Source organism: Haliotis asinina, chromosome 14 (assembly GCF_037392515.1).
Source record: "Haliotis asinina isolate JCU_RB_2024 chromosome 14, JCU_Hal_asi_v2, whole genome shotgun sequence".
NCBI lineage: Eukaryota > Metazoa > Mollusca > Gastropoda > Lepetellida > Haliotidae > Haliotis > Haliotis asinina.
In genome coordinates, this window is record NC_090293.1 from 7,695,617 (window position 1) to 7,709,385 (window position 13,769).

Below are 13,769 nucleotides of genomic sequence, written 5' to 3' on the forward strand. Positions count from 1 at the left end.
AATATGGATGCAGTCTACTAAAACATTTCTGCATTTATTCAGAGGACGAAAGTACTCACTCATACATCCCCAAGGCAAGCCGGTCCACTTCCCTCGGTGACATGTCACTTCCGCTATCTCCCCGCTGGTGGAACACGAGATGTTACACCTGGTCCCATGATACACCACAGAGGGGTTTGTGTACGTATGGTAAACATCGCCATATGTGGTACAATGTATAGTTACACTGTACGGGAGGACAGGACACATCTTTGAAAAAAAAAACACAACACTTCAAATAGTAATAAAAAAGAAATATTGTAAATAATACAAGATTGCAACACTTGTGTTTCGCCATTTCGATGGTTCACTACCGCCATATCTGTCCAGATAAGTTTCTACATACAAGGCTCTTCCAGTGAGAAACTGTTAAAAGTCCCAAAATACAACTTAAAGTCAGCAGGACAGCGCTCTTTCAAATACAGTGCGCCCTCAGTCTGGAATGCTCTTCCAAATGAACTGCGCAATTCCCCTTCTCTAAGTTCATTCAGGACTGGTTTAAAAACATTCGTATTTAAACAGGCTTTCACTTAATGTGTACTTTTCCATCCATTTTTTGTGAGAGAAATGCGCAAAGAGTCCTTTCGTAGATTAGCGCTATGTAAATGCTATCCATTATTATTATTATTATTTACAGATTAGAATGAAAATGCAGCAGAGAGGGTTCGGGTGATCCTGGCTGGTCAGGCTGGTCAAGCTCATCATCAGCTCAGAGAACTCGCCCCCTCTACACGCAGCCCAGACAGCGAATGGGACTTCTCCCAGGAAACACTGCCTAGTCGAACCCACCAAGAACTTTCCGGAGAATATGGAGGCTCCCCAACACTGCAGCCTTCTGCATTACCCAGATTGTCAGAAGGGCTGTGCTCCCGGTGGAGAACCCGGGCACTCTTCTGATCTGCGCCAAGAGATCAGGAGGTACCAAACCAAGGGCACCGAGAACAATGGGGAGCCTGACGACAGTGTACTTGGGATGCAAGCGAGACATTTCAAAGGCGAGGTCCGCATATTTATCATGCTTTTCCTGAATCTTGCCAATCACATTGCTGTCAAAAGGGACAGAAAATTCAATGATATAAATAATTTCATTGGCTTTATCAAAAAGGACAAGATCAGGTTTGTTGGCTGGAATTCGTCTCAGGCTGTATATTGGCCTATTCCAGAGAAGTTTAAAAGCATCATTTTCCAGGACGCCCTGGACATGTTCAGGGTCATACCATGGATGGACCTCGGAGTCAAAGCCACAGGCATGGCGGAGACGATAGTAAAAAACAGCGAGCCATGCCATCATGTCTTTTAAGATATGCTGTTTGTGCCAAGGAAGGGCATCCACTGACAAGGTGTTGGACAGTCTCTGTAAATTCATTGCAAAGACGACATTTCATGTTGATATTTTCTTTAAGAATGACATTCTGGCGATTGCGAGTGGGAAGTGACTGGTCCTGAGCAGCAAAAAGGAAGCCGTCAGTTTCACATTTGAGACCAGCCGACTTCATCCAGGCGAAGGAGTCGGTTGGATTGCTGGTCTGTTCCACACACTGCATGTAAACACGATGCAATGGCTTCTCAGACAGCTTCTCCACTAAGGACCGACTCTGAGCAGACTTCGTGAAAGACTTCACCTGGTTTACTCCAATCACTGAACCGTCCAGCAGTACATCGCCATCAACAAAATCAACTTCAAATTTCAGATTGTGTCCAATAACCTTGGCACGCTTGAAATAGCACCATTAATCTAGTTTAGGTGAGAGGAATTCCGTCTGAGCAGCATCTCAGAGACAAGATAAAACAGAGACTCGATTTTGCAAAGTTAAACATTTTTAATTCAATGAATTCTGTCACTAATATCGCATGCACCAGTGTTTTTAGAGCTGTCTTGTTTTAAGGACTTCTATAAATGCTTCTATCCTAACATCATACACAGTCCACGAATATAGTTGACCTCACAAGCTATGTGCACAATTTAATTTTATGTGCTGTGAATAACGTGGTCAGGTGCGTAGCGAGCCATATTTTTAGCCCGATAGGTTGCAGAGCTCTATATTAAAGAGTATTGAGGGCTTGCCGAAACTTTTTTTTGCAAGAATCACGTGTAAGCCTTGCCACACAAAATGTCACACACTGAAAAAGAAAATCATAGCAGTATATCCTGTTGCTGCTCCTTAGATAATTATGAGTCATTCACCTTATCTAGTACAATGGAATTGCAGAGGACTAGAAATAATTGTAATGAACTACAGTTATTAGACTTTAAACCCTAAATACTATGTCTCCAGGAGACGTATCTCAAACACACTGATACATTTTAATAATGCAAATTGGTTTCTGTATGAAACTTAGTCCTCAGTTCCCTAGTCCTCCGCAGTTCCCCACATTTGTAAAGACACAAGGAAGAAAGTGTTTGAAGAGAACAGAAATATTCTTCCACAGACATCTTACTGTTCGTAACTAAAATGGCGTTAAAACTACGAGTGGCAAGGCACGCCAAGCTGACAAACAAACAAGCGCCAGTCTTGGAGGAAATATGTTTCCAACGTTAGATTGCGAACGTCTAAGGTGTGGAATTTGGTCTAAAAGGCTCAAAATCAGCTGTTGAACGTCTCAAAGAAGATGATAAATTGGTAGATGGTAAGTGTGATACTGCCAATAAAATGGATGAAGTCTTCATCATCAAATTACACCCTGAATTTCAGAAATGTAGAAACCGAAAAGTAAAAACAGAATTAAGTTTTGACTGTAATAACGGTGAAGATAACATTTAAGTCCAGTTAGAGAAAAACTTGCCTGAAACATGTCTCTTGACACTTTTGGAAATATTTGACCATATTTGGATTTCATGCAATTTTCCTCTTTCATGGCACAACGCCATTGTATTCTCCATACCAAGCCTGGGTCATACAGAACCTTCAAATTGACCCCACTATGACGTTAACCAGTTGCGTTAGTAAAATCATGAAACGAAAGGTAAACAATAGATTTTGTTGTTTGGAAACGGATAATCTTAACAAAGATATTGAATGTGGTTTCCGGAAAGACCGAAGTGCCAATGATCATTTAGTACGATTAGAATCCTAGATGTATGCTATTGTAAATAAACAGCACGTAGTATCACTTTTCGTCGATGCATATACTATTTGGAAATATGGAATTTTGAAGGATTTACATGATTTCGGGTTGAGAGGTCGCTTACCTCAATTAACTCACAATTTTGAAAAAAACAGACACTTTCGAGTGGGCCCAACCCTTAATGATCATTACAATCAAGATCAGGGTGTCACACAAGGGTGTATTTGTCTGTTACTTCATTTAGTATGAACCTAAACAGTCTTTGTAAAGTTATAGTGACGCGGTTGATGGATCACTGGTTTTAATGTTTCTTGTCGTGGTAGAAATGCATACAATAGAGAGGCTGTTACAAGTATGTCACACTAAAATTCATAAAGGGTGTCTTGAAAACGGTTTTAAATGTTCTAAATTCAAAATAAATTGTATACATTTCTGTAAAAAATGTAAACCGCCGATAGACCCCAAACTATCTTTAAATGGCATACCCATCAAGGTTTTACAGGAGACCCAGTTCTTGGAACTTTATTTTCATCTGACTCTCTTACAACATATTGCATCCGTACAAATGCCTGAAGACACAAGACTTACTGAAAGTAGTTTCTAATTGGAAGTAGAGAGGGAACCAAGCTATCCTATCACACATATACAGATCTCTCGCCCGCTCGGAACTTGATTATAGCTCCATTATGGTGGATACCATGTAACAGCAATTTCGAACTATTAGATACTGTCCACAAACAAGGTCTAAAACGTTGTCTTGGAACATTATGAACTTATCCTTTTGACAGTCTTTACGTTAACGTTTTCTCTCAACCATCGCCGTATAAAATTCTCTTTACAATATCTGTCCTTCAAATTATGGTCCATCCTTGCATATATTTATATCTTCAATCCCTCCTATGAGGATTTGTACAACAAGACGTCTTCTCTTGTTCGGCCTCTGTGGCTAAGAGTCAAACCTTTCCTCTCTACTGCTGGTGTTGAGCTAGAAAAACAGCCCCTTCCCGTTTGCTTTCGTCTCCTCCTTGACAACTGGTGAGGCCACAGAGTGACCTTACATTGACCATATTTGAAAAAACCCAGACACTAATGAATTGCAATGTAGACAATAATTTAATCATTTAAAAACTGAATATCGATCATATCATATCTTATTTACAGATAGATCCGAGTCACTGTCATTGGTATATCTTTCTCGCTTGCCAGATAACAGTTCTATTGTTACAGCAGATGCGAACGCTATATTAACAGCCTTAAAATATAATGAAAGCTCCCTAAATATACACAGTAAATATTATTTTTAGACTGTTGTTCATGCCCATAGACTATTAAAAATCGTTCTTGTAAAAGTCTACTTTTATTAGCAATTATCGAATTACATTATGATGTTGCTACTGGGCAGTAGCTACTGGGGTGGTTACCCAGCCACGTTGGCATTTCTGAGAATGGGAACACTCAACAAATCTGTGAAACCACTTCTTATTCCTTACTCTGATTATAAATCTAGCATTACAACTTACATCCATGATTTGGTGCAGACGAAGTGGGACACTCAAGTAGGTATCAATGAATTACTTGAAATAAAACCATATTTTGATTACAAATACTTGGGTTGTCAGTACAGATTTGAAGAGGTCATCATGCGATGATGTGGTATTGGCCATTAAAATGTTTTTGTTTTCCTTGCTAGTTTTATATTCATATCTGTGATACCCGAGTATTTTTACTGTCCATCGTCGAGAGGTTCTACTCTTCAAAATCTTTTCATTTTTTAATGTATAATGGTTTTTTGCCACGCTACGGCTGAGATGTTGCCGGTGTGACGTTAAATATTATCACTCACTATTCTGTCATCAGTAATCCAAGTGTGATCATGTGATGCCACAAATTTTAACTTCCGACTATGCTGTTACCATGCATTATTCTGCCATTTTCAAGCATCCAAGCATTTCAAGCATAATCATGTGACACCTCAAATCTTAACGTCTGGCTATGTTTTTGGCATGTATTACTCTGTTATTATCAATCATCCAGGTGTGATCATGTGATACCTCAACTCTTAACGTCTGGCTATGTCTTTGGCATGTATTACTCTGTTATTATCAATCATCCAGGTGTGATCATGTGACACCTCAAATCTTAACGTCTGGCTATGTTTTTGGCATGTATTACTCTGCTATTATCAATCATCCAGGTGTGATCATGTGACACCTCAAATCTTAACGTCTGGCTATGTCTTTGGCATGTATTACTCTGTTATTATCAATCATCCAGGTGTGATCATGTGACACCTCAAATCTTAACGTCTGGCTATGTCTTTGGCATGTATTACTCTGTTATTATCAATCATCCAGGTGTGATCATGAGAAACCTCAAATCTTAACGTCTGGCTATGTCTTTGGCATGTATTACTCTGCTATTATCAATCATCCAGGTGTGATCATGTGACACCTCAAATCTTAACGTCTGGCTATGTCTTTGGCATGTATTACTCTGTTATTATCAATCATCCAGGTGTGATCATGTGACACCTCAAATCTTAACATCTGGCTATGTCTTTGACATGTATTACTCTGCTATTATCAATCATCCAGGTGTGATCATGTGACACCTCAAATCTTAACGTCTGGCTATGTCATTGGCATGTATTACTCTGTTATTATCAATCATCCAGGTGTGATCATGTGATACCTCAACTCTTAACGTCTGGCTATGTCTTTGGCATGTATTACTCTGTTATTATCAATCATCCAGGTGTGATCATGTTATACCTCAAATATTCACTTCCGGCTATACTATTACCATCCATTATTCTGCCATTATCAATTATCAAGGTGTGATCATGTGATTCCTCAGATATTCGCTGCCGGCTATACTATTACCATCCATTATTCTGTCATTATCTTCTAGACGTGAGAAAAACCTGTGATACTCAAATATTAACGCTTGGCTCTGCTATCACCATTTTTTTTCATTTATTTTCTTCCAGAAGTGATAATCAAATATACGGTTCTGGTTTTGATAATTCCCTGCGATACTCGAATATCAATACCTGGAGAGAATATTGCCGTGCAGTATTCAAAAATATACTTCCAGATTTGATATTTGTTTGCCATAATCAAATATCGAATTACCGTCCTGATAATTCTCTTTGAAATTCGTATATATACTTTGGCTTAGGCATTACTATGGGGGATGTCAAATATTCTCTGTCGGGCGTCATGTTAGCCTGTGGTATTTGAATCACAAATGAATGACTGAAGTTTGCGCAGCTCATTAATAAGTTATACACTACTCACAAAAATTACTAAAGCATGTGGAGTATTGGGTTGTTCCTCGACCTCTTTCGAGCAAGAATTGTAATGGCAAACAGCAGTATTTTGAGATAGGTCTTAGTTTCTGTTGTAATTATACGTAGTTCAATCACTTACATTAAACAGTTGCTTGGAACATTTAAAAATCCTTGAATAAAGGAATCTCGGATAGATGCACATTTTACAGTGTTATTTCTGAATCGCGGAGTATTCATCTGACTGATGTATGCTAACCTGTATTGCAGAGAGTGAATAGAGACATGTTTCTTACAATTTCAAAACAAATTGGTTGACATTTTGCTGAAATCATAGGACTAAAATCAAATTCAAAAATCGAAAGAAGTCCTTCAAACATATTGTTATTATTAGGATATATCTAAGAGCGACAAAATATTTCAGAAGCGGATTTATAACGAAACCACTTAAGAAGACAACAGGCGTTAGGTATCCTGTCCTGTAGCGAGCGGTAAGAAACACATGGAAACACAGGCACATGTTCCACTCACCGCCATGCGTTTAACGTGAAACCCCCGAAGTGACATTAGTTATTGCTGTGAAAATCGTTCAAATTAACAAAGATCTCTTTGATGTCTTTTTATGTAAGTAAGTTTCTGTATCAAGCAATCGCCATGCTTGTTTGTTTGATGGTGGAGTTTAACACAAACCTCATACAAGCATACCTGCACGACAGATTCACAGGGCTCACACAGCAAGATGTAGACTTTAGCTATACAGCCAGCCTTGGCACACGCCATTACACTTAGAAATGCACTGTACACCGTTCAGTTCGAGTGAGATGTATCATTTTTCTTTTGTTGACAACATAATATTATACTCACCATATCGCTCTGACTGAATGCCCCCTGAAAATACAGTACATGAATCAAATGACACAGTAGGGAGAGGTTCTTCATTGCAAATCCACTGACTCTCAGTGTGTACCCGTATTGTGGTTCCCGTGGACCACCAACAGCTACAGTGAAATCCACTATCGATCCTTGTCATATCCGGGTATTGCTCTTCCATGCTACGTAAGATCACGTAGGTGCTCTACAAGGCGGTAGAGAAGTAACACATTCCTTGAAATTTGTCTTGCGAACCTGGTGTAATAAAGAAATTTAAAGATTTGATATCGGTCGCAAGGTCGTTCGTGGTAATATCATATGTCACTTTAATGCTAGTTTAATCTTTTAACGGACATGATTCGTTGTGTCACATTTTCAAGGGTTCGGTTTTTGATATTCATCTGGCTTCTATTGTCAGAATGTACAATGTATTCCCCCAACTATGTTACTGATGCTAACCCACCCCTTTCTAATATCTATAGCACCTGTTATAATGATCCCCGTTACACGTACTAACTTGTCATGATCAAAAAGTTGTATTAAAGCTTAATCAAGCTATAGATTTGATGTGTTTGGGTTTCATGAATCAAGCATTAACTCGATTATAAGTAGGTATATTTTGTATATTTTTAAACTTCTTGCAATATATTGCAATACATGTGGCAATAAAATTCTCTGCAATACCCACCCCTATTTTTGTATCATGTGAAAACCAAAGCATCAGTTTGCAGGACATGTTAATATTTCATGACTTGAAGACCGTATTGATCTTTTCACTGTTTCCATCTCACAGTGATGGTAGAAAAAAACCCACATGGCTTGTTGTCTTTCAAATGTAAGCTGCTTTGGCAAAATGTTTACTTCCATACTATCAGGGAGATTACAAAATTTGTCAGATTCCACTGAACTGTTAAGTAAAGCACAAGCCGGCAAGTGTTTCCATCTACCGATCAAATCTATTTACTGAAATATCGTATCGATGTATACTTCTATGATCAACAACAACAACACTAGGTATTCTGGAAGTCCTTCTTGAAGCCACCATGGACATACGTATCTACACAAAGCAGACATATGGTGGCGTGTTGTCCAGTGCATTGAGTTCAGGTCACAAATCAGGTGAAGTTATGCAATGTTGAACGCGGAGAGTCTTTGGATGGGTGACCGTGTGTGGCAGCCTGACTCCTGGTAGTTTCTAGAACCTTAGTGCGGCCCGACAACGAACAGCATGTTTTGTCATCTTAGCCAGGTGACTTTGTTAAAAATTGCTCCTGTTCACTCAGCAAGAAATGGGTACCCGGTATGATAACTGACTTTCTAGCGCCTCACACGCAGGTTTGGATATACGGGGTAGTAATAATAGACTATGTTTGGTCTCGTCTCTATATAATAATAACAAAATATAATAAATTAAAAATGATGCCGAAACGACATACAACGCAAGTCAACAATAGCGCTTTGAGTTAGAGCCACCCAGCACACGAACTACATGAGTTATCTCCCTTGCGACACATCTTGCGTGTGTCCCCACTCGTCTTTTGCAAGGTATCATGGACTCATGGACGCAGGCACTAGAACGTATTAACATGGTCGAACTTGATGATGAAAACTGTGTATAGTGTGTTATGTTTCTAAATTCTTCTGTTGCTGGGAGTGGAACGATGAAATGGAGCTGTAAAAGTAGACTGATATTATTAGAACTGAAAGAAGGGGACGGTGTGTGTGTGTGTGTGTGTGTGTGTGTGTGCGTGCGTGTATGTGTGTGTATGTGTGTGTATGTGCGTGTGCGTGTATGTGTATGCGTGCGTGTATGTGTGTATGTGTGTGTGCGTGTGTGTATGTGTGTGTGCGTGCGTGTGCGTGTGTATGTTTGTGCGTGTGTGTGTGTATGTTTGTCCACGCGTGTGTGCGCGCGCGTGTGTGTATATGAGTGTATGTGTGTGTGCGTGCGATTGCGTGCGTGTGTGTATGTGTGTGTGTCTGTATGTGTGTGTGCGTGCGTGTGTGTGTGTGCGTGTGCGTGTGTATGGGTGTGCGTGCGTGCGTGCGTGCGCGCGTGTGTGTGTGTGGCGGTGGGCTAAATTCTGATGCCTTTCGATATGTTGTATTAAGGTATGGCCATGATATCCCTGATCATTTAGGATGGTCTTGATTATATTTTATATTTACTGGAAAATGAGATGTATTACTCCACCTGTATTCCAGTCACATGGGTGACCAGTCGTCGAGGAGCAGCCATTTGCAGTACAGAGTTGGACCGTCGGCAGAGGTTTTTTATGTTGAAGTTTCACAAAGGACAATGTACGATAGCATCTCTATTTGACTGACAGGTTATATTGAATGGTGTTAGATCGTTTTGAGGTTTATGAAATGTGTTCAGTTCATTATCGCATTTTTAGGATATGTAACAAAGTACAATCCAAACGATAAGGTTTCATTTCGTTTTCAATTAATTGTAACCTCTAACATTTCAGCATGAACAATTCTTTAACCTACGCTATTTGCAAAAGATATAAGTGAAAACAGAGATATCGTAAAAATATCCTTCGTCTCTAATTTCAGTCAAACATTTCTGATCAAATATATCTAAAAATTATCTTTTAAAGCTGATTTCAGATGTATTTATATATTTAATCATTTCAAAAGCCAGTTTGTGAACTTTATGAAAAGGCTTGACACCTGAATATATACATATATATAAACATGTCTACGAGTTTCCATACCACTATATGTGTTCACGACTTCCCCTGGATTTAAGCAAATGTTATCGTATTTATCCCTTTTCAGTACTTAGTGGTTTCGGAAAGATTATATGTGCGAGACAAGATCAACTGAACAGAGCGGCTCTTTTATTGTCTAAGTAAAAGGAAAATGTTTTCAAAGTATGATGGAACAACCTGATCGCTGGAGATGTACCTTCTATAGGTAGAGCGTACTTTTATTGCATGTTTCGAACCTGACTTCAAACAAAGGCTCAAAAGCTCAGCTGTTTAAAACCTTAAGGTTAATATAAGACAAAATGTAATGGATGTCAGCTTGTTATTATTATTGACACCACAGCTCTGGGCTATTCCCTACCCTTCGTCAAGTGGATAAGAGGGGATTGATGAAGCCTTAGGTCTAATTAATTTCCCAGGCATTGGGTAGTAAACCCCTAGGTCTCCTATTCACCTGAGGTGCCAGTCTCTTGGTGTTGATAGCTTCTGAAATTTTGCCAGTTTCAATAACCGGTCATGGATGTTCGATGCTATTATGGTTGTTGCTTACCAGTCATTTGAGTGTGACGGATTGTTCACAATGTGATCATTAAGGGCTGACTTTAGATCAGATTTCTCTACTGAAGTTTTGTGGTCTTTGCGCCAAGTGTCAGTAGGGCGGGAGGGATCTCCCACAAAGCTGCTGACTGTGTCTTGTTCAGGGCTGTCACCGATGCACTTCCGCGCATAGGAGAATTCACACACACACACACACACACACACACACACACACGCACGCACGCACGCACGCACGCACGCACGCACGCGCGCCAGCTCGTAAACAAACACATTCACAGAAACCCACACATACACGTCATCCATTTTCACGAATGTGATTTCATTTCAGTCTGCCATGTCAATAAATCGTTTGACCATGCTTGATGTGACGGCACAGTTACCTGAGGCTGTTTCCGCAGCGATTCTTCACCCTCGTAAAACTTCACAAGTAAAAGGAAAACAAAATAATGATACTTTGTAAAGTAACTTTATATTTTGAAGACAAACGTTGTGAAACATTTTTCCAAAGCTTGTCTCATGTTTTCATTACATTCCGCGTTGAAATCAGTGTTTGGTCATGAACGGATTTGGAGTTAGATTGTGATTCATCGGTATCATTTTGACCCCAAACAGGCCATAGATGGCTTATGAACCTGTTTCAGTGGCATACTAGAGGTTGTCAGTAATAGGAATGACACGTCTGTATGGATGAAAATTTTCATCTTTACCGATAGCAGAAAGTACTCAAATGCAGTGGCGTTACATATTATTTCTCACACGTAATAATCTGAAAAAATGTTAGGCCATCAAGGTCTCATTTGGTAAAAAATATCACGTCACCTGCAAATATCATTAAATATGTTGCTGTTTCCACAGATGAACACATTAAGGAATGATATCCTAAGTCCCCGTGCAAGTGACCACAAGGTATGTATGTGCCACACCTGAGCATTTTCTGTTGTGCTTTTACGAAGATATCACACATTTATCCGGTATTCGTAGGTAACCCCTGGCTGATCCTTTGGAATTTCACATAGCTACATATCTGAGGGTTCAATAAAAATGTTGTGTTCAGGGATGCACGGCAATTCGGGGTTTAGAGCAGGTCTACTGATATGATGAAATCCGTTTTGTTTGAGATGGAGAAAAACAAGTTAGTCCTGGTGATAAAAGTAAAACTTTGCATGATATCATGCGATGAACGGTACATTCACAGGTAACATGCGTATCCGTTGGTAACATTCCGTATTTGTCGGTAACATCAGTCAATGTGTTTGAAGTTGTATGTCTTGTTCAGGGCTGTCACCGATACACTTACGAATACAGGAGAATTGAGACTATGGTAGAAGGTAGTTGCATGGGTTAAGTAATTAGATTTGTCAAAGGTATGTCTTATTCGTACGTAACTCGTTTTTGTCGCTTAAACGTTTTTGTATGCGTCTATCTAAATGCAACTGTCATTGCAAAATATAGGTAATTAAAGAAGAGTTATTGTTCAGTTAGACGTGTCATGTGTTGTTTGCTTTAATGGCGTGTTCATCTGTATATAATGGTATATGGTGATAGTTTAAACGTTTTGAACATTTGTGATGTGAGTTTTAGTACAAATATTAGTTGAAACATTTAGTCGAAAAATTCATTTGTGATGATTTTAGTTCAGTTTCTACACTTCTTTACTTTCTGGACTCAGTATTGTAAATATAGCCAATTACTCCAGGCGACTTTTTTGACAAATATACCGTAGCATTTAAAGGTACTGTTTACACATGAACTGATGTATTGTAACACAAAATCGTAATGGTGAAAGGATTATTGTAATCTATCTATTCAACAAATGATAAAAATCAAGAAAGCTGGCCACTTCACAACACAACTTGCATATTTGCAATTTGATGCATGATCCTCGTGCAACTCATCTGCATAAGGTTTGCAGTTGGTTCCCTCAAGAATGTGGAGAAATCAATCTCCGATGCAGCCATATATGGGTGTGTGTATACATAGCATAGCATAGCATAGCATAGCATAGCATAGCATAGCATAGCATAGCATAGCATAGCGTTTCTACTGTGTCTAAAATTTTCATGAAAAGTATATTCCCATCAGTTAAAATGGCATTACAGCTTTCCGACATACACTGAGACAAAACAAATAGGAAGCCTTCAACTGGTTGTAAACAGTCTTCATTCACATGTCCCATGCATTTAGATAAACAATTTCCAAGGTGTTTGGTGTTTTAATAAATCAGGTATTATTTAGTTTGACATATAAAAACTTTCATGAAATTCAAGGAATTATGTGATATTTGTACATGTTTTATCCTACACCCAAAATCAAATATTTGATGCATTTTGAAATTTGGCATACGTACTGAAAGTTCCACCCGTGGTCTCTCATATGAATAAGATATTTATGTGACAATGATTTGTTTGTGAAAAGAGCACTAAATGGTGCAATTTCACTTACCTCAGACAACTTTACCAAAATGGGTCCATTTTCGTAAACGTTGAGGTTATAAAACATGTAAGAAACCATAATATGGTTGTAGACTTTCTGTAGTCTTTAACACATTGTGCACGTAGAACAACAGTGAATTTGGAAGTTGGGCAACATACAATCCATTTAATCACAGGATATACAAGATATGATATTGGTATTTGTGGGTACTTCGGAAAGTGAGCATTCAACTTCACTGACCCCCCTCTAATTTTCATAAGAGGCATATATGTTGACTTTGTAGTGATAAAAAGAATTACAAGGTGCAAGCAATTCTATTTTCGACTCCTTGTACCTAGCTGTGTACGCGTTTTCCTGGAATCGACCAGATACTTATACCGTGCTCAAGATGATCATCTGTAAAGACTTGTCATTCCTGTTGTGGTAAGCATTTAGAATTCTAGAATGCTTCACAAATAGCTTACCACAGTATTGAAACCATTCAGGATTTCGACGCTTACTGCATTGTTGAAACCAAGAAGGTGTCAGATGCTTACTGCATTGGTAAAGCCAAGCAGGGTTTAGATGATTACCCACCCGTGAAAGCCCGGGTGTGAATATTTGCCTTCAGTAACCCATGTTTGTCGTAGGAGGCAACTAACAGGTGGTCAGGATCGTTGACTAGGATGACACAAGTCATCGGTTCCCATTTGCGCAGTTCAAAGCTCATGCTGTTGACCACTGGATTGTCTGGTCCAGACTCGATTATTTACAGACCGCCGCCATGTAGCTGGAATATTGCTGAGTGGGGCGTAAAA

The 13,769-nt window shown here is 39.1% G+C and overlaps 1 protein-coding gene across 1 annotated transcript in view; it reads right to left on the reverse strand.

The window, feature by feature from the left end:
- The window catches only part of LOC137262058 (sushi, von Willebrand factor type A, EGF and pentraxin domain-containing protein 1-like), a 35,702-nt gene extending 28,528 nt beyond the window's left edge, over positions 1 to 7,174 (reverse strand). Inside the window, exons 1-2 of the mRNA XM_067799846.1 lie at positions 7,100 to 7,174; positions 1,634 to 1,754 (exon numbers count right to left, since the gene is read on the reverse strand). Coding sequence (XP_067655947.1) covers positions 1,634 to 1,754; positions 7,100 to 7,174 — 196 coding nt within the window. The remainder of the gene's footprint in view (positions 1 to 1,633; positions 1,755 to 7,099) is intronic.
- Positions 7,175 to 13,769: the final 6,595 nt, after the last annotated feature.